The sequence below is a fragment of the Heteronotia binoei genome, chromosome 21 (genome assembly GCF_032191835.1).
Source record: "Heteronotia binoei isolate CCM8104 ecotype False Entrance Well chromosome 21, APGP_CSIRO_Hbin_v1, whole genome shotgun sequence".
NCBI lineage: Eukaryota > Metazoa > Chordata > Lepidosauria > Squamata > Gekkonidae > Heteronotia > Heteronotia binoei.
In genome coordinates this window covers 26,969,614-26,991,427 of record NC_083243.1, presented here as the reverse complement: position 1 = coordinate 26,991,427, position 21,814 = coordinate 26,969,614, and the positions used below count along the sequence as shown (strand labels likewise).

At 44.2% G+C, this 21,814-nt stretch overlaps 1 protein-coding gene across 1 annotated transcript in view; it reads left to right on the top strand.

The window, feature by feature from the left end:
• Positions 1–2,786: 2,786 nt before the first annotated feature.
• LBHD2 (LBH domain containing 2) overlaps positions 2,787–21,814 on the top strand; it is a 31,969-nt gene continuing 12,941 nt past the window's right edge. The window contains exons 1-2 of the mRNA XM_060261587.1: positions 2,787–2,900; positions 13,042–13,129. Of these exons, the coding sequence (XP_060117570.1) occupies positions 13,043–13,129 (87 nt within the window). The 5' untranslated portion in view covers positions 2,787–2,900; position 13,042. The remainder of the gene's footprint in view (positions 2,901–13,041; positions 13,130–21,814) is intronic.

Sequence of the window (21,814 nt, the reverse complement as noted above, 5' to 3'; positions counted from 1 at the left end):
CAAGGAACATGTTTTGTTTGAATGTAGGCTTTTCCAAAATATTATGTTGTTGTTCAGTTGCACAGTCGAGTCCGACTCTTTGCGACCCCATGGACAAAGTCACGCCAGGCCCTCCTATCTTCCACCATCCTCTGAAGTCTGCTCAAATTCATGTTTGTTTCATCACTAACGCTGTCCAGCCATCTCATCTTTTGCCATCCCCTTCTTCTTTTGCCTTCTGTCTTTCCCAGCATCAGGGTCTTCTCCGGGAAGTGCTCCCTTCTCATTTGGTGGCCAAAGTATTTGAGCTTCAGCTTCATCATCTGACCTTCCAGAAAACAGTCTGGGTTGGTTTCCCTTAGGATTGACTGATTTGATCTTCTTGCAGTCCAAGAGACTCTCAAGATTCTTTTCCAGCACCACAGCTCAAAAGCATCTATTCTTCTGCGCTCGGCCTTCCTTGTGGTCCAGCTCTCACAGGCATACATTACTACTGGGAATACCATCGCTTTGACTATACGGACTTTTGTTGGAAGGGTGATGTCTCTACTTTTTATTATACTGCCCAGGTTTGCCATAGCTGTCCTCCCAAGGAGCAAACATCTTTTGATTTCATGGCTACAGTCACCATCTGCAGTGATCTTGGATCCCAGAAATGTGAAGTCTGTCACTACTTCCATGTCTTCCCCATCTATTTGCCATGGTGTGATGGGGCCGTATGCCATGATCTTAGTTTTTTTGATGTTGAGTTTCAAGCCTACTTTTGTGCTCTCCTCTTTCACCCTCAATAAGAGGTTCCTTAGGTCCTCCTCACTTTCTGCCATTAGAGTGGTATCATCTGCTTATCTGAGGTTGTTGATGTTTTCCCCAGCTATCTTAATTTTGGCTTGTGCTTCATCCAGGCCAGCATTCCGCATGATGTACTCTGCATATAAATTAAATAAGCAGGGTGACAATATACATCCTTGTGGAACTCCTTTTCCTATTCTAACCAATCAGTTATTCCATATCCCGTTCTGACCATTGCTTCTTGACCCTTATACAGGTTTCTCAGGAGGCATTTGAGGTGGTCTGGTACTCCCATCTCTTTAAGGACTTCCCACAGTTTGTTGTGATCCACACAATCAAAGGCTTTAGCATAGTCAATGGAACAGAAATAGATGTTTTTCTGATACTCCCGTGCTTTCTCCATAATCCATCGAATGTTGGCAATTTGATCTCTAGTTCCTCTACCTCTCTGAAACCCAGCTTGAACTTCTGGTAGTTCCCAATCTACATACTGCTGAAGCCTAGCTTATAGGATGTTTAACATGACCTTGCTGGCATGTGAAATGAGTGCAATGGTTCGACAGCTTGAACATTCCTTGGCATTACCCTTCTTTGGAACTGGAATATAAACTGACCTGCATATAACTCCGATCTATAATTATTTTCCGGGGAGAAATATCAAATTTTATTTAGATAAGCTGCTAGCAGAAAGGGACCAAAAATTACCTTAAATGTGGCAAAATTTGCTATGCAAACTATAAGATCCCGGAAGCAAATTGCTGGGAGAACTACTTAACTAGTTTATTAACCCTAAGACTCAAAAACACAATGTATGTAACTGAGGTTGATTTTATACTTAGATGTTCTATTCTGAATATATATGTTTTTATCTAGAACGTATATTCCATCTGATTGATCTTTGACCTTACTAAACTATACCATTACTAGAAATGCTAACTTTTCAGGCCCTCTTTGGTATTGTAGGTTTAGCAGTTTAAAGTGTCCCCTTATTGCGGATTCTAATTATTTTTTGTATTTCACCTTGCCCAGTTTTAATTAGAAATGCGGCGGAGCAATGCTATATAGCTATAGATACATATATGAACAGTGATAATAATTCAGCAGCAAGAGTCTCCTATATGTGACTGCCCATAATTCTACAGAATCTACAGATCGGTTATAATACTTCTTTAGATTATTGGACCGATAGTCTGTGAGACTATCCCATTCCCAGGGCTCAGAGAGAGAGAGTACAGTGACTTGAACCCTGTGGTCTGTATTCAGTGATGGGAGGGTGTTTCCCTTGGGAGAAAATGGGTGTGCCTTCCACTGAATCTTTCCACCACTGCTGCTGATGTTCCACTTTGCCCTTCTGCTGTTTGTGAAGGTCACATGATTTAGTGGGCTGCAGTAAGAGGCGGGAGGTAGGAAAACCCCAGTCTGCAAGCTCCAGATAGCTCATGGATTGCTTAGGCTCCAAATCAGCAAGTGTCTTCCTTATGCTATCTTCAAGTACTTGAAGGGCTGTCATATAGAGGATGATGCAGAGTTGTTTTCTGTTGTCCCAGAAGGTTGGACCAAAACCAATGGGTTGAAATTAAATCAAAAGAGTTTAGGGTAGGGGGCCTTGGGTTAGTCATAGCTGTCCTTGAAAGAGCAGCTGCTGTGAGAGCCCTCTCAGCCCCACCCACCTCACAGGCTGTCTATTGTGGGGGGAGAAGACATAAAAGATTGTAAGCCGCTTTGAGTCTATGATTCAGAGAGAAGGGCGGGGTATAAATCTGCAATTCTTCTTCTTCAACCAGTTGCAGGAATTCCATCAGATAACCTTAATGGCTTTTTTCATGCACAGGAATAGTGGATCAGTTTTCTATTTGGCACTGGAAATAGAAAACTCTTCCAAAATACCACTTCCTTCTCTCCCTCCCTCACCACTGTCAGGCTGGTCGTATTCATCCTTTCCAGCAGTGTCTTCCCACTCTGTCATTCACACTTGTGCCACCCTGCCATTCACTCAATTTTTTTTTTTTTGTCTTTCCCAGATACATTTTGCCTTTGGCATATCTTGTGCAACGCTTCTTTACCAAAGCGAACGTCATCGGTAGGCCGGCGTAGGTTTTTTGGGGAACAACAGCCATTCATGTGATTAGAAGGTAAGTGGGATATTCCGGACTCACCTCGTTTCCCAGATTTACTCCAGCTCAGATGCTGGAGCGCTGTTAATATGTACTCGAGCTCCTCTTCCTGTTTTTGTCAGAAAGATCAAAAGAGCAGCCGCCTGTTTGTCTTTCCAGATCAGATCTTGTGACCTCCTGATGGGCTTGTAACTCTGACTGAAAACATTTCCTCCCAATTGCTATCTTCAGAATTCTCTCTTAAAAAAGAAAGACAAACAACACCCTCCTCTGTGTCTGTTTGATGACACTGGCAACCCAGTTCAGATACTCGAATATTCATCATGCTGCCCTCCCTGTGTGAATCCCACATATTTATTTTATTCATTTATACGCTGCTTTTCTCCCTAATGGGGAGCCGAGGGGGTTTACAGTGTTCATTTTATCCTCACAACAACCCTGTGAGGTAGGTTAGGCTGGGAGCATGTGACTTCTCAAAGATCACCCAGTGAGCTTCCATGGGAGGAGGGATGGTGGCTTAGAGGTAGAGCATCTGCTTAGTGAGCAGAAGGTCCCAGGTTCAATCCCCGGCATCTCCAACTAAAAAGGGTCCAGGCAAGTAGGCATGAAAAACCTCAGCTGGAGACCCTGGAGAGCCGCTGCCAGTCTGAGTAGACAATACTGACTTTGATGGATCAAAGGTCTGATTCAGTATAAGGCAGCTTCATATGTTCATGGCAGAGTGAAGATTCAAACCTGGTTCTCCCAGATACTAGTGCGTCAATTTTAAGCACTATGCCACACTGGCTCCCAGATCTGCAAATGTAGATACATTTCCTGATCTGGTGTTGTGTTTGTAAATATTATCATTAAATCCAAGGGAAAATGTAACAGTTATTTGGGTTTTGGACAAAGATCTGGGAGCCCCAGGTTCAAACCGTAGTTCTGCCATGGATGGTTGCTGGGTGACCAGAGCGAGCCATACCCTGAGTTGTAAACTTCCCAATTATGAAATGCAGGAAGTACGGGGAAGAGCATGTGGTATTGTTAGGTGTAGGATTTTACATAAGCATTTCACAGCCTGAACGTCTTTGTTGAATGACTCTGTATATTTGTGTGCCAGTTGAAGATCCAGTCTTGCACTGGACAAAGTGGAGCCCTTGTCACAAGCAGGGGATCAGAGGGGGCCTCTATAGAGCACCCACCCAGCCAATACTCTCCTTCTAAGTTGTGGGGTCTTGTGAGCAAAAATTCTACTTTGTGAGCTACTGCATGAATTAGTTTGCTCTGGGGCCATTTTTCCTGAGCTAAGACAAAAATGTGTGAGCCGGAGGCTACAAAACTGTGAGCTAGCACACACTAACTCAGCTTAGAGGGAACACTGCACCCAACCCGTGTGTCTTCCTTCTCAGCAAATACCTTCCTCCATGACTGTTTCTGTTCGTTTCAACCACATTGTTGCCCCACAAGAAATGTAGTACCAAAAAAAGACAGTTATCATCAGGGCTTTTTTTGAGCAGAAACGCACAGGAACGCAGTTCCAGCTGACTTGGCATCAGGAGGTGTGGCCTGATATGCAAATGAGTCCCTTCGGGGCTTTTTCTACAATAAAGCCCTCTGTGAAACAAAGATGCAATCAGGGGTGTAGCCTAATATGCAAACGAGTTCCTGCTGGGCTTTTTCTACAAAAAAAAAGCCCTGGTTATCACACTCATCTGAAGTCAGTCCTCTGGTGGCGTAAGATATCGAAACTGCAGCATGCTAAAACATGCTGTTTGTTGAAAATGCATCAATGTAAAATATTCTATAAATCTGACCCCATGCACCCTTAAAACAGAGCAGGGGCAGATTTTGGCATATATTGAAAGCAATCCTGAGCAGGTCTACTTGGGAGTAACTCGCATTTTATTAAGTGGGCCTTACTACCAAGAAAGTGCTTTTAGGATTTCAAGCCTTAGCATATTTAAGCTTGACTGTGTCTCCAAGAAAGTGACATCCTTTAAATTCATTGGGGAAAAAATATTCAGGCTGCATATTTGCGACTCATCTGCCAAAAATGAGCCAGTGGCTTTGTTTTATAAACACTGTTTACTCCTTTCCTTTCCATTGCTATGGCTACTATTTACCATTGGCAATGGCAGTACATTAAGAAAATGTAAGTGGCATATTTTTTTTCTTTAAAAAGTGTGACTGAAAACAGGGAATGCTTTATTATACAGCTGCTTATCAGTATTTAAATAAAAACACTGCTAGAAGGGATGAAAAAACACATCCAAACAAAATTCTCCTCTTCTGATCTCTGGCAGGATAAGAATTTGCATTTTATTGGTGCCTGAAGGAAGGAAAGGTCCCCTCTGCAAGCACCAGTCGTTTCTGACTCTGGAGTGACGTTGCTTTCACAACGTTTCCACGGCAGAAATCTGCTACCTGTTTGATAAAGGGCCAATCCTTATTGGAATGAGTTCTGTATTCTCAGGATATCTCATGATTTCTGTATATCTTTCTGCTTCTGCTTGCAATTAAATATGGAATGAATATTTTTTTAAAAAAAATGTTGAAAAGGCAACACCAAAATTCCGCAGAGACCACTTTGGGTTGGGTAAGTCATGATAACTCTTTGGACAAAATCATATACCAAGTGTTAACCAACCTGGGTTATTGCTTTCTTCAGAAACCTGATATAAGTGTATTTCAAACTGCCTTTCTATTTCTCACATAATTGTGTCTAAAATTATTCACCGGCAGACAGAGAAAGGCCAAAAGAGGTTTTATATGTGAACTGGGACTACACATGGAACAAAGTTTGAGTTTTTTGTAGAAAAAGCCCAGCAGGAACTCATTTGCAAAGCAGGCCATACCCACAATGCAACCATTGTTTCACGCAGTGCTTTTTTTGTAGAAGAAGCCTAGCAGGAACTCATTGGCATATTAGGCCACGCCTCCTGACACCAAGCCAGTTGAAGCTGCGTTCCTGTGCGTTCCTTCTAAAAAAAAAAAAAAAAAAGCCCTGTTAAGACCAACAAAGTTTAATTCTGGGTATAAGCTCTTGTGTGCATGCACGCTTCTTCAGATACCATGCCAATGAAAGCTTAATTTAAGCAGAATTAAACTTTGTTGGTCTTAAAGGTGCCACTGGACTCAAACTTTCTTCTGCTGTTTCAGACCAACCGGGCTACCCACCTGGGACTACATGTGTTATGCAGTATGAAGAGTGTTGAACTTGGACAAGATGAGACTGAGACCGATTCCCCACTAGCTTTAAGCCGCTCTCACACTCCTCTTCTCCACAGGGCTTCCGTCGGATTTCACACTATCTGCCCCGGGGCTGCAACTAGCTTTGCCTTTTTTGTACGGCAAACAGACACCAGTTTTTAGAGGATCGTATTTGCTGTTCAAAAGAGGCGGAGCGAGTTGCAGCCCCGGGGCAGATGCTGTGAAATCCGACCAAAGCCCCGTGGAGAAGAGGAGCATGAGAGCGGCATAAGGCTAGCGGGAAATGGGTCTGAGATTCAAATCTCTATGAGCTATGAAGTCACTGTATTTCAGGGCAAACTACCTCACAGGGCTGCTGTGAAGATATTTTACGCTCTTGTGGGAGCAGGCTGTTGTAAGAACATGAGATGTCCTCCTGGATCTGGTCAGTGCTCCATCTAGGATGCAGAGGCCTGTTATTCCCACCCCCCACCCCACCTGCAGCACTGGTATTCAGAAGGTTACTGCCTCTAAACTTGGAGGTTCTAGTTTGGCATTTGGGTTGATAGGATTTGATGGACCAATCCACCATGAATTTGTCTAATTCTCTTTTTAAAGCAGTCACTACATCATGTGGCAGTGAGTTCCACAAATTTATTATATATTGTATGAAAAAGTATTTTTGTTTTTTTGTCCCGCATCTACTGTCTGTCAGATTAATTAGTTTCCCCTGAGTTTTTCCTGGCCTCAAGCTGTTTAGGTCTGTCTCCACCCTGGAATTCACCCCAATAATCCAGTGAGTAGATTTGTGATATATCACTCACTCGGTTCGCCCTCATGTGCTCTCACCTGTGTCCTCGTCATCAACTGGGATTCAGTCGGTAGCCACAAAAGAATGGGCCTTCTCAATAGGTCTAAGACACTGGAATCCCTCCCTGGGGAGACTGAAGGGCTGTTATATAGAGGATGGTGTGGAATTGTTTTTTGTGGCCCCAGAAGGTAGGACCAGAACCAATGGGTTGAAATTAAATCAAAAGAGTTTCCGGCTCAACATTAGGAAGAACTTCCTGACTGTTAGAGCGATTCCTCAGTGGAACAGGCTTCCTCGGGAGGTGGTGGGTTCTCCTTCCTTGGAGGTTTTTAAACAGAGGCTAGATGGCCATCTGACAGCAATGCAGATCCTGTGAATTTAGGGGGAGGTATTTGTGAGTTTTCTGCATTGTGTGGAGGACTGGACTAGATGACCCTGGAGGTCCCTTCCAACTCTATTTTTCTATGATTCATCTTTCTCCTCCCTAGTGACATTCTCCTTCCCTTCCTCTCCCTACAACAGACACTGGATGACTCTAATGTTGTGATGTTGTGTTTGGGGAGGGGTTGTGGCTCAGTGGCAGAGCATCTGCTTGACTTGTGGAAAGTCTCTGGTCAATCCCCAGCATCTCCAGTAAGAAAGGATCAGATCATAGGTAATGTGATCTACCTGAGACCCTGGAGAGCTGCTGCCAGTCATAATGAACAATACTGAACTTTATGAACCAAAGATCTGATTCAATACAAGGCAGCGTCATGTAATGCCAGCAGGTTGTACCTGTGTATTTGCAAAACTGCAGATGCATTTTGTCTAAGATTATACCTTGGGACAGATCCAACCATCTCTCAAGGAGCCTTCCTCCAGCTTCACCAGCCTTCATCCAGTTTATGGTAGTTCCTCAGAGAGAAGAACCACCAGAGTTGGAGGAAGAACTCCTAAAGTTGGAAGAAGGTTTCAGGCTTTGCTCAGGTGTAAGAAGCAAGCTTTAACCCACTGAAAGGATGGAGAAATCTGATAGTATTGTACAGTAGGTTGCTAAAAGGAAGGGAAGATGGCCTGGTTATAGCCCAGTCTCGCCAGATCTCAGAAACTAAGCAGCGTTGGTTCTTGGATGGGATACCACCAAGAAAGACTCTGCAGAGGAAGAAAAGGGCCAACTACCTCTGCTTCTCACTTCCATTGAAAGATCATCAGGGAAGACTCTGCAGAGGAAGACAGTGGCCAACTACCTCTGTGTCTCACTTCCCTTGAAAGCCCCTTGCTGAGGTTGCCATAAATCTTGGATGGGAGACCACCAAGGAAGACTCTGCATAGGAAGACAATGGCCAACTACTCTGCTTCTCAATTCCCTTGAAAGCCCCTTGCTTTGGTTGCAATAAGTCTTGGATGGGAGATCACCAAGGAAGACTGCAGAGGAAGACAGCGGCCAACTACCTCTGCATCTCACTTCCCTTGAAAGCCCCTTGCTGAGGTTGCCATAAGTCTTGGATGGGAGACCACCAAGGAAGACTCTGCAGAGAAGGGCAGTGGCAAACCACCTCTGCTTCTCACTTGCCTTGAGAGCCCCTTACTGGGGTTGCTATAAGTTGGTTGTGACTTGTATGTATATATGTATGTATGTATGTAGATTGCTAACACGTAAGTAATCTGAGGTGTATAAGCAATCTGTAAATACTAGAGATGGGGCCTAAACCTCCAATAGATCCCCACACCCAATTTTCTCCTTTTTAGCCCTTTCATCAGCTGCTCCCACTCAACTTGCCCTGTCAGCTCCCTGCTTCGGTGTGGGCCAGTGGAAAGCTTTCATGTGCTGACCCTCAGCCCAGGATTTGATAATGGCTGTTTTGCCACTGTCTTCTTCCTGTCCCGCTTTTGTGTTCAGAGATCCCAGTTTCTCCCGTGATTGACAGTCTGCCCTAAAGAGTTCTTAACGTGCCTGAAAACCATTTGTTATCTTCCAGCCTCACGGAAGGGCAGCTGTAATTTTCTGTCTGTCATTTTATTTCTGCACCGTTTTCCACCCCCCCCCCCCCCCAAAGAGATAGCTAGATATTTCGGCATCACTGGCTCAGCAGACGGCATTATCTGCACTTGCTCTTCCCAGCCTCACACCCCAGTAAACATTTCTACGCGGAGCTCGTGAACAGTTTCAATCCGTTTCAGCTCAGAGCTAGTTCTCTGCCATGTTTCTGGCTCTCTGTTCTTTTTGGGGGAATGGCACAAAGTACAATTCGTCCTGCCATCTTGTGCCTCACACACAAATGCGAATCACCCCCTCCCTTCCATCCAATAAAAAAATGATCTAGATTTCATTAGCATGGAAGCTGAGTCATTCGGACATCTGTTGTGACACCAGCACAACATTCTCCACTTTCCCCCAGCTGGAGTGATTTGTCTTTGCAATTTTGGCCAGGTCTGCTACCAGCTGTTTATTTAGGGATGTATCCTAGACCAGGTGGCCAACAGCTGATGCAGGCAGCATCACGTTGCAGGCCGTAGCTCTGATTGGATCTGTCGAAAAGAAGTTAGTACCAGTTTAGAAGAAGCATGAACTTTCTCCATTGCCCGCGTCTTTTAAACCTGGTCAGAACCACTTGTGACGAAGGCCTCCAGCCAAGCACAGTAGCTCTCGCAATGTTCCTTGCCTTGACTGTTCTTACAGTCCCGACCAGGCTCCAAAACACAAGAGGGTTGTTGAGCTCCTCGGGAGCTACTGTATATCGTTGCTGAGCTACATTTGCCTTGGTAGTTCACTACAAGTTCTGTGGGATGTTTTAAAACCGATCTCCATATTCCAAACTCACTGCACCAAACCACTGTACAAAGAGGTGATTGTGGAAAAGAGCAGGAGTCCGGTAATACCTTAAACATTTGTGACAGGGTAGGAGCTTTCAGGAGTCACTGCTTACTTCTTTGAAAAGACAGGTATATAATGTGATAAGAACATAAGAGAAGCCATGTTGGATCAGGCCAATGGCCCATCCAGTCTAACACTCTGTGTCGCACAGTGGCCCAAATTTTTTTTTAGATACACACACATACACACATATATATATATATACACACTGTGGCTAATACCCACTGATGGACCTCGGCACCATATTTTTATCTAACCCCCTCTTGAAGCTGTCTATGCTGGTAGCCGCCACCACCTCCTGTGGCAGTGAATTCCACATGTTAATCACCCTTTGGGTGAAGAAATACTTCCTTTTATCCATTTTAACCTGACTGCTCAGCAATTTCATCAAATGCCCACGAGTTCTTGTATTGTGAGAAAGGGAGAAAAGTACTTCTTTCTCTGCTTTTTCCATCCCATGCATTATCTTGTAAACCTCTATCATGTCACCCCACAGTCGACGTTTCTCCAAGCTAAAGAGCCCCAAGCGTTTTAACCTTTCTTCATAGGGAAAGTGTTCCAACCCTTTAATCATTCTAGTTGCCCTTTTCTGCACTTTTTCCAATGCTATAATATCCTTTTTGAGGTGCGGTGACCAGAATTGCACACAGTATTCCAAATGAGACCACACCATCGATTCATAAAAGGGCATTATGATACTGGCTGATTTGTTTTCAATTCCCTTCCTAATAATTCCCAGCATGGCGTTGGCCTTTTTTATTGCTATCGCACACTGTCTTGACATTTTCAGTGAGTTATCTACCACGACCCCAAGATCTTTCTCTTGGTCAGTCTCTGCCAGTTCACACCCCACCAACTTGTATTTGTAGCTGGGATTCTTGGCCCCAATGTGCATTACTTTGCACTTGGCCACATTGAACCTCATCTGCCACATTGACGCCCACTCACCCAGCCTCAAGAGATCCCTTTGGAGTGCCTCACAATCCTCTCTGGTTCTCACCATCCTGAACAATTTAGTGTCATCTGCAAACGTGGCCACCTCACTGCTCACTCCCAACTCCAAATCACTTATGAACAAATTAAAGAACATGGGACGCAATACCGACCCCTGCAGCACTCCACTGCTTACCGTCCACCACTGGGAAGACTGCCCATTTATACTCACTCTCTGCTTCCTATTAATTAGCCAGTTTTTGATCCACAAGAGGAGCTGTCCTTTTACTCCATGACTCTCGAGCCTTTGATGAGGAACTTTATCAAAAGCTTTCTGGAAGTCAAGGTAAACAACATCTATTGGGTCTCCTTTGTCCACATGTTTGTTCACCCCCTCAAAGAAATGCAACAGGTTAGTGAGGCAAGATCTTCCCTTGCAGAACCCATGCTGAGTCTTCCTCAATAACCCGTGTTCATCAGTGTCTGCTGGATCACCATTGTCTACATGCTTGTTTACTTTCTCAAAGAACTCCAAAAGGTCGGCAAGGCAGGACTTCCCTTTACAGAAGCCATGCTGGTTTTCCTTCTGTCTTGGATTACAGTTTCTACTAATTTGCCTGGGACAGATGTTAAGCTGACTGTCCTTGATCCCTTTTTAAAAAAACGGTGTAACCAGGGCTTTTTTTTTTTTTAGCAGGAACTCCTTTACATATTAGACCACACACCCCTGATGTAGCCAATCCTCCAAGAGCTTACAGGACTCTTTGTGCTTTTTTTTTTTTTTTAAAAGCCCTGGGTGTAACATTTGATACTCTCCAGTCTTCTGATACAATGGCTCAATTTAGTGATAGTTGATCTACTAACCCATATATGTAACCTATGCCGCATCTGATTTCCTTAAGTACCATCTGAACCCAGTTTTTCATTTTCCCAGTTGGGCTGGAACTTCATTTCTTGTCACCTCAATTTGGCTCAGTTCTTCAGACTCCCTTCCTAAAAATAGGAGCTGTGACATGGGTACATGCCCCACACTTCCCACACTGAACACAGAAGCAAAGGAGTCATTGAGCTTCTCTGCCATCTCCCCATCTTCCTTTAGCGGCATTCCCTTTATTCCTGTTGTGTATGTGTGAGTCTGTGATTCAGAGAGAAGGGCAGGTTATAAATCTGGAGTCTTCTTCTTTTTAACACTTTTGAGAACCATTTTGGTGTAGTGGTTAAGTGTGTGGACTCTTATCTGGGAGAACTGGGTTTGATTCCCCACTCCTCCACTTGCAGCTGCTGGAATGGCCATGGGTCAGCCATAGCTATTGCAGGAATTGTCCTTAAAAGGGCAGCTGCTGTGAGAGCCCTCTCAGCCCCACCCACCTCACAGGGTGTCTGTTGTGGAGGGAGAAGATATAGGAGATTGCAAGACTCTCTGAGTCTCTGATTCAGAGAGAAGTGCAGGGTATAAATCTGCAGTCTTCTTCTTTTTAACACCTCTGGAAGAAAAATGCTTTTTAAAAGCATTAGCATATTTATCTTAGTAATCCTTACTGCAGTGGGAGAGAAAGCTATAAGTGATGGGTTGTCCAGGAGTGTAGGATAGGATGCATGAGGAGTCCTGTGCTAGATGCTAGACTTTCCTATCAAATTCCATGCACACAGCAATGCTGAAGCAGAACAGCCCCAGGAAGATGCTTTGCACAGTCCACGGTGACGAACTGGATGCATATTAAGAGCTTGGAAAACATGACAGTAATTATTATTTGCAACAAAAACATTTTGCCGCTGGAATCAAAATTACTTTGCCACATTAGAATTTCCCAAATGCTGCTGGGGAAACTAAATGAGACAAAAAAATAAAGCTAAGGAGAGCGGGACTTTGTACGGCTGGTGCTCTCAAGCCAGTCCCGTAGGGTGGCAGCTGTGATGGAAAACGCATGGGCTCTAGTTAATGCCAGGCAGGCTACCTGGAGCAGGCAGACCGCTAGCCGGTGGCAACCTGAGGAGCTCAATGTATATCATTTTTATTCCACCCTTTCCCGGAAGTGGATAACAACAAAAGTTAAAACAATTAAGAATTACAAGCTAAAACCATAGGATACAATAAAACAAACAACATATATGTCACAGGCAGTAGTTTCCGATTGGGCACATTATATATATCAATACAACAGTAGGCTCAGAGATGGAATAATAGATTAAGGTGGAATAATAGATTAAGATGGAATAATAGATTAAGATGGAATAATAGATTAAGATAAGATTATGCTTCTTGGGAGACTGCTAATTCCTGATAAGCTTTCCCCATTATTTCAGTTATGTAAACATTTGGATAATGTTGGCTTTTTCCCCTTAAAATTTATATTGGCTCTTGTCCAAATCTGCTCTGACCTTTGCAGCATGACAGAGGTGATGAACACCCGTGAACCTGTGATGGAGGAGTTTACCTTGAGCCAGCCTGAGGAAGAAGGAGGAACGTCAAGCCAGGTAAGCAAGTTGTGTAGAACCTCTGTACACATTTGGAATTCTGACACAGCGTGGTGGGCACAAGAACAAAATGGCTGCTGCAGGAGGTGGAGCCAGACACAAAATGATTGCCACAGCTTAATTTAAGGAACACAATGTAGATGAGAGTTACCAGGTCCAATTGTACTGGTGGGAGGGAGCCGTCTGGGAGTGTAAGGGGTTGGAGCAACATGATAGGCATGATGGCATCACATGGAAGTAACGTCATCACACCGGGGACATTAACGCTCTAGCATTTTGGCCAAAACTCTATGGTTACCAGCTGGCCAGCAGTGGATTGGATCCCCAAAGATGGGGGGATCTTTAACAGAGATTTAACTTCAGTTTAACTGAGAGCCAGTTTGGTGTAGTGGTTAAGTGTGCGGACTCTTATCCGGGAGAACTGGGTTTGATTCCCCACTCCTCCACTTGCAGCTGCTGGAATGGCCTTGGGTTAACCATAGCTGTCCTTGAAAGAGCAGCTGCTGTGAGAGCCCTCTCAGCCTCACCCACCTCACAGGGTGTCTGTTGTAGGGGGAGAAAATATAGGAGATTGTAAGCCGCTCTGAGTCTCTGATTCAGAGAGAAGGACGGGGTATAAATCTGCAGTCGTCTTCTTCTTCTTCTTGTTAATCAGAAACCTTGCTGGGCAAAAGCCCAACCTGGCCAAACCGACTTCTTAAAATTTTTTGGCTGGTGCCAGAAAGGGTGTTGGCAGGTGCCATGGTGCCCACAGTCACTATGTTGGGAACCCCTGATATATAGAGAAAAGTTGGTTGGTGCTATTTCTGCAGTATGTGTCAAGAAGATTTACTTTGCAATCCAAGGCAGAGTCACACCATTCCAAGTTCATTCAAAGTCTTCTGAGGAATGCACTGTAGAGTAAGCAAGAGTTATGAACCGGAGCTATACAGCTTGTATGCTTAACTAATATTTGCCTGACTAAATTTTCCAATGATTCTTGGTGGGGAGGGTATTTTCCAGTGGTTTCTTGTTTCCTTGAAGTCTGTGGCTAAGTTCCTTTTGGGTTCAATGGAAGCCAACAGTGTTTCATGCAACATAGCACCAGTTACTGCTGTTGTGTGCACAACATTTAGTGCTGAGCATCAACCGAAAAATGAGTATCCAGCTTGCTGGGGGGAAAGTGTAGATGACCGGGGAAGGCAATAGCAAACCACCCTGTAAAAAGTCTGCCATGAAAACATCGTGATGTGACGTCACCCCAGAGTTGGAAATGACTGGTGCTTGCACAGGGGACTACCTTTACCTTTTTATCAACCAAAAGGTAGATTGAAAGTCTGCATTCCAGATTTCAGGTTTGAACAGGCAGTTTCTAAGAGATTCAGGTCTGAACAGGCAGCTTTTGAGAGATGAAGCACAGTAATGATTTTGTACAATGTTACAAAGGGATGGAGTGATGCAGTCATAGAACTAATCATGTTAATTTGCCTTTAAAATATGCAATTTCCATTGTCGGCCCCTGACAACTCTGGTTGGTGGGAAACTTTACCGCAGAGAAGTGATTCTTCTGAGGAGTATTTATTTGGCAATTGCAAGCACTTCTTTTCATGATTTTCTTGCTTGAGACCAGTGGCTCAGTTGCTCCTTCTTGAGTGAAGCATCTCAGATAGCAGAGCTGGGAAAGGCCTGTTTAATATCTTGGGGAGCTGCTCTCTTATCATGACTGACACCATTTAAGGGTATAAGCAGGGCTTTTTTTGAGCAGGAATGCATGCAGTTTCAGCTGTCCAGGGGCCTAATATGTTAATGAGTTCCTGCTGGGCCTTTTCTACAAAGAAGCCCTGTGTGAAACAATGGTGACACAAGGGGTGTGGCATAATATGCAAATTAGTTCTTGCTGGGCTTTTTCTGGGTATAAGACCTTTTTTGCTCTGCAGGGCATCTCTTGAGAATGGTTCTCTCAGAGCAGATCTTATGAACAAAAACATGGCTGTCCAACGTGAATTTTATTTATTTATTTATTACAAATTGATGTTCTCAAACCAAGCTAAGAATCAAAGTGGTGTATCAGGCTTCTAATTAATTCTAGGCTCAGACATATATCTTCAGTGGGTCTAGGGTAGGAAGTCATTCAATCAGATTTTCACCTTGTTCCCCCTCCTCATTTGAGATAGGGTTGCCAATCCCCCATTGGGGGCAGGGGATCTCCTGGTTTGGAGGCCCTCCCCTCACTTCGAGGTTATCAGAAACTGGGGTATGTGTGTTGAATATCTACTGGGCTCTCCGTTATACCCTGTAGAGACTGGCTCCCATAGGTATAATGGAGAATTGATCCATGGAACTATGGGGGGATAGCTGCTGGCACCTCTCCTCAAAACATCCTTAAATTTAAAAAAGAGTGGATTTGGGGGTCCAGTTCTATGAGCTCCAAAAGAAGGTGCTCCCATCCTCCATTATTTTCAATGGAGGGAAGGTGTTTAAAAGGAGCATAGCCCCTTTAAATGTGATGGCCAAAACTCCCTTCAGAGTTCAATTATGTTTGTCACAACCTCTCTCTTGGCTCCACCCTCAAAGTCTCCAGATATTTCCTGAGTTGGACGTGGCAACCCTTGTTTGAGAGTTATCTGCTATGATGCACAGTGTCCAAAGAGCCCTGACCACTGAGTTCATACAAGACTGCTTGGACTAGCTGTGATGTCCAAGACCTCTCTTTCCATATATCTCCAGTTATTGCTGGAGGTAATGGATTTTTTTTTACCTTTTATACCAGCCAACGTGGTGCCAATGGATCCGTGGTGCCTGGTGTCACCTTTCCTGGTGCCCTCAAGTGTTTTTAGAAAATGGGTGGGACCAAGTGGGGGCTTTTCCACAGCAGGCCTTCTGGCTAGCTATTGGAGATTTGATTGGCTGTGCAGTTTTTTTTAAAAAAAAGGTCGCTTTGGCAGCAGCTGCTATATTTCCATAGTAAGGCCAGAGGCAAGCTGGACCTGCCACTTTACAGTTGGCTTTGCCTCCTGCGACAACCATTTTGTGGCTGCATCCACAGCACTGTTGGCAGAATTCCAGAAATTCCTACAGGTTCAAAGGGTTGGGGACGTCTGTGTTGCATTGTTAAGTGTACAAGGTAAATGACTGAGTCAGATGCTGCATTGCTCTTTAAAGTCTCAGATCTTTAGCCTGCAAAAGTCTATCACCTGTTCCATCAGATAACATGAAGAACTTAAGAAGACGTTTTACTTAAAAATAACACAAAAGGAACCCCCTTGTGCCAGGAACATCAAAACAGCCTTGGCTTGAGCTGTGCCAAGTGGCCCCTGCAGTACTGGCAGTGCCACAAGGTCTACTCGGCACAGACCTGATAATGGTTGATAATGACAGCATTTGGAGGCTTGCCACCTGTTATCAGTAAAATGGCTGATATCATATTGCCCTTGCATAAAACTACAGTGCAGTCTCATTTGGAATACTGTATGCTATTTCAGTCACCGTATCTCAGAAACAATATTGCATAGCTGGAAAAAGTACAAAAAAGCGGGGGGAGTCAATATGATTAAGGGGTTGGAGCACCTTCCCAATGAGGAAAGGCTGAAGAGACTGAGAAGTTTCAGTTTAGAAAAGAGATGACTAAGAGGGAACATGATGGAGGATTGTAAAATTATGCATGGGATGGAGAGCAATACTCCCTGTAAGCTGTGGAGACTTGCGAGCAAAAATTCTACTTCATGGGCTACTGGCATTAAAGTTGTGAGCTACTGCATAAATTAGTTCACCTTGGGGGCATTTTTCCTGAGCTAAGACAAAAATATATGAGCCAGAGGCTAAAAAACTGTGAACTAGCTCACATTAACTCGGCTTAGAGAGAACACTGATGGAGAGAATGGTCAAAAGTTATTTCTACAATAGATTTTAATCCTGGTTCAACCCTGTCCCTGAACTAACATTCTATACTACAATTGAATTTATTCCTGTTTTTATCTTGGGGGGTTTTTCCTTCCCATATTACACTGAGTTCACTCCAGTTTTACCCCACAATTGTCCCTGGCTGCTGTTTTGTCCAGGGTTTTCCTGTAAGGTAAATGAATGCGAGTCGAACTCAGAGAAATCCTGGATGGAAGTCCAAGTGTACAAAGGGCCAAAGAGAACTTTTTCTCCCTCTCCCAAAATACTAGAACTCAAGCGTATCCAATGAAGCTGATGGGCCATAGGTTTAGGACAGACAAAAGGAAATACTGCTTTACACAGATTATGTTGTTGATGATGATGATGTAAAAAAATAAAGGAGATCAGGAACTGCCATCTCCAAAGAAACCACACTTAAGGTTATTCTGTCCACTTGAGATTACTAAATTTATCATTTGTAAACTACAAACAGGAGGGAAGGTGGCATGGAATAGCTCGTTCTCCTCAGATCTTGGAAGCTAAGCAGGGTCAGTACTTGTCTGTGAGACCACCAAGAAAGACTGTTCTTAGGAAGACAACGCAGACCTCCTCTGCTTCCCCCTTGCCTTGACAGCCCCTTGGTGGGGTTGCCGTAAGTCTGCTATGATTTGACAACACTTATGTTCATGAGCTATGGTATTCCCAGTAGTAATGTATGGCTGTGAGAGTTGGACCATAAGGAAGGCTGACCACAGAAGAATAGATGCTTTTGAGATGTGGTGCTGGAGAAGACTCTTGAGAGTCCCTTGGAGTGCAAGAAGATCAAATCAGTCAGTCCTAAGGGAAATCAACCCTGACTGTTCCCTGGAAGGTCAGATGCTGAAGCTGAAGCTCAAATACTTTGGCCACCAAATGAGAAGGGAGCACTCACTGGAGAAGACCCTGATGCTGGGAAAGACAGAAGGCAAAAGAAGAAGGGGTCGGCAAAAGATGAGATGGCTGGACAGCATTACTGATGTAACTAACATGAATTTGAGCAGACTTTGGAAATGCTGGAAGACAGGAGGGCCTACCGTGACTTGGTCCATGGGGTCACAAAGAGTCGGACTCGACTGTGTGACTGAACAACAACAACAATCAAATGTTCATGAGCTACAGACATAGGTGTCCTTTAGGTTTCTCTCTCCTCTGAACATCCCTGGTCTCTTCTCTTCTCTCACTCTCTTGTCATGAATTTATTTATATTTATTTATTTACTTTATATTTATATCCCGCCCTCTCCACAAGCAGACTCAGGGCAGCTAACAGTCAATATCATTTAAAACAATACAATCCTACAACTACTAGAATCATTTTAAAAAAGACCATCACAATGGTGCTACATAAAGTAATGGCGGGTTTCAGTACATTCCTCAGCAGGCTATGCCATTTCAGAATCAATTCTTTTGAATTAAATTTTCACAGTTTTGTCATGACCGTCGGTGGTCCTTAAGTGTGAGACAATTTGCAGTGGATGGTGTTGCTCATTTTTTGTAGGATGTGGCAGCTCACTCCCGTCTCAGGTGTTGTAGACCAGTCGAAATAGTTCTGTCTTACAGGCCCTGTGGAATTGAGAGAGGTCTCGCAGGTTGCCCTCACCACAGAACTCGACTTCCTACTCAGATATTTAATAGACGAAGAACTGACCTATCCTCAGAACCCCATTTTACCAAAGGTTTACCTTTTCTCTTAATCATCAGGAACTGCACTTATTTTTAATCATTCCCGCCATGTTCTCTCCTCACACTCAGTTTATCGAGCTGTGAGTTTTACCACTGCACCTAAACAACAGGACTCATATTTAACGTTACCACTTTAATTAAAAGGAATATTCATTTTGTAGCTCTGAAACTGAGATCTGCTGTCATTGCCACTTAACAGGTGGTCAGACAGACTACACATACTTATTTACACTGGGTCGTTGCCAAAAATGTGCTCGACGCTTTTCAGACACACTGAATGAGGGAGCCTTCCTCTGACAGAACAGCCTGCCTTCTCCAGAGATTAGCACGATATGGCGAGTGAGCATGGGAGCAAAGTACGCGAAGACAGGCAGTGGTTAGATGAGGGGCAGTGTCTGAAGAACAGATCGGGCCATTACTTCACTGTATGCTGAATGAAACAGTGCAATCTGAAACAGAGTTGTGTCTTTCTAAGCCCATTGGCTTCAACAGACTTAGAAGAAGAAGATAGATAGATATTGGATTTATATTCTGCCCTATATGCTGAATCTCAGAGTGGTCACAATCTTCTTTACCTTCCCCACCCATCCACCCACAACAGACACCCGATGATGAAGAAGAAGAATTGCAGATTTATACCCCACCCTTCTCTCTGAATCAGAGACTCAGAGTGACTTACAATCTCCTATATCTTCTTCCCCCACAACAGGCACCCTGTGAGGTGGGTGGGGCTGAGAGGGCTCTCACAGCAGCTGCCCTTTCAAGGACAACTCCTGCGAGAGCTATGGCTAACCCAAGGCCATTTCAGCGAGTGAGGTAGGTGGGGCTGAGAGAGCTCTTGCAGAATCTCAATCACCTTGTTTGCAAATAAAAAACCAGATATTTTGTTGTAATTTTAAAAACAAAACCAGCATTAAAATTAGTGAAAGACACTAAAGAATAAGTATGCAATATAATCATGGTTGGTACATTTTTTTTCCAAAAAGAAAAGTATTGTGTATTTTAAAAAAGATAAGAAATATAATATGATTTCAACAGGTCCCTTTAGAAGACTGCAGATTTATACCCCACCCTTCTCTCTGAATCAGAGACTCAGAGTGGCTTACAATCTCCTATATCTTCTCCCTCCACAAAAGACAGCCTGTGAGGTGGGTGGGGCTGAGATAAGGACAACTTCTTCTATAGCTATGGCTAACCCAAGGCCATTCCAGCAGCTTCAAGCGGAGGAGTGGGGAATCAAACCCAGTTCTCCCAGATAAGAGTCTGCCCACTTAACCACTACACCAAACTGGCTCTCTTAGAAGGCTGTAGCTGTGATAAGGACTGTTCTAATGGTAGCCTATGGATACCAGATTTGCATGCTGATTCCCCAGTTTTCGCAATTAATTTTTTTCTATAGTCACAGCTGACTTAAGGCAACCCTGTAGGATTTCCAAGGCAGAAGGCGGGCCTGTAAGACCGAACTGTTTAGACAGGCATTTCTGGTTGACTGAAAATGAGCTGCCACCGGACATCCTACAGAAGCTGGTGGTCATAGTCAGAACCCAATACCGCCAGACTGGATCGAGATAGCGTAATAGTTTTAAACTGATAAATGTATTATGGTTTTATATGTTTTATGGAATGATTGTTTTTATGATACTGTAAGCCGCCCTGAGTCCGCTTGCGGAGAGGGCGGGATATAAATGCAAAGTAATAAATAAATAAATAAATAAATAATAAGAAGAAGAAGAAGATGAAGAAGATATTGGATTTATATCCCGCCCTCCACTCCAAAGAGTCTCAGAGCGGCTCACAATCTCCTTTACCTTCCTCCCCCACAACAGACACCCTGTGAGGTGGGTGGGGCTGGAGAGGGCTCTCACAGCAGCTGCCCTTTCAAGGACAACCTCTGCCAGAGCTATGGCTGACCCAAGGCCATGCCAGCAGGTGCAAGTGGAGGAGTGGGGAATCAAACCCGGTTCTCCCAGATAAGAGTCCGCACACTTAACCACTACACCAAACTGGCTGTCCACACCAAACTGGCTCTCCAGGTAGGAGGCATTCAGAGATGGTTTGCCATTCCCTGGTACTAGGCAGGGCCAACCCTGCTTAGTTTCCGAGATCTGACAAGATTAGGCTAGTTTGGGCTATCTAGGTCAAGATTGCTGTTTGATACACATTCAAAACACACACACATGAATCTGCCTCAGGGCTTTTTTTGTAGCCAATCCTCCAAGAGCTTACAATAGGCACTGTAAGCTCTTGCAGGACTGGCTGCATCAGGGGTGTGTGGCCTAATATGCAAAGGAGCTCCTCCTAAAAAAAGAAAGCCACAGTCTGCCTTATGCTGAATCAGATTCTCAGCCCATCAAGGTCAGTATGGTCTACTCAGATGGGCAGTGGCTCTCTAGGGCAGGGGTGTCGAACTCATTTGTTATGAGGGCCGGATCAGACATAAATGAGACCTTGTCAGGCTGGGCCACGTGCATGCCTATTTAAGATTAGGTAGCAGAGATATAAACATTTTTAAAGGACACAGTCAAACACGTCGTATCACATTTTCACGGCAGACTTTTTACGGGGTGGTTTGCCATTGCCTTCCCCAGTCATCTACATCTTACCCCCAGCAAGCTGGGTACTCATTTTACCAACCTCAGAAGGATGGAAGGCTGAGTCAACCTCGAGCTGGCTACCTGAACCCAGCTTCCGCCAGGATCGAACTCAGATCGTGAGCAGATTTTAGGGCACAGGACCTGTGCAAGTGCCCTGTGTTATCTGAATTGGCATGGTTGATGGTGGAGGGAGAAGGGGAAAGAGACACGTGCATGAATGTGTAAGATAGAAGCCTGTAGCACTTCATGGAACCAAGGAAACATCAGGTGGGGATACAGCCGGTGAATTGGCTAAAGGAAGGCATTTGAGAGAGCTCAACTGGACTGTTACAGCAGCCTTGTAATAGCCTTAGCCCTATACAGGTCACTTGCAAAAGCTTCCAAGTGAAGAACTATGACTAACATCTGAGAGTTTCCTTGTGGATAAAATGAGTTACTCCAGAGCACCTAACGTGGCTGATGGGTTGGCGATTCGTGGAGCCCTAAAAAAGGAGGAATATTCCACAAACATC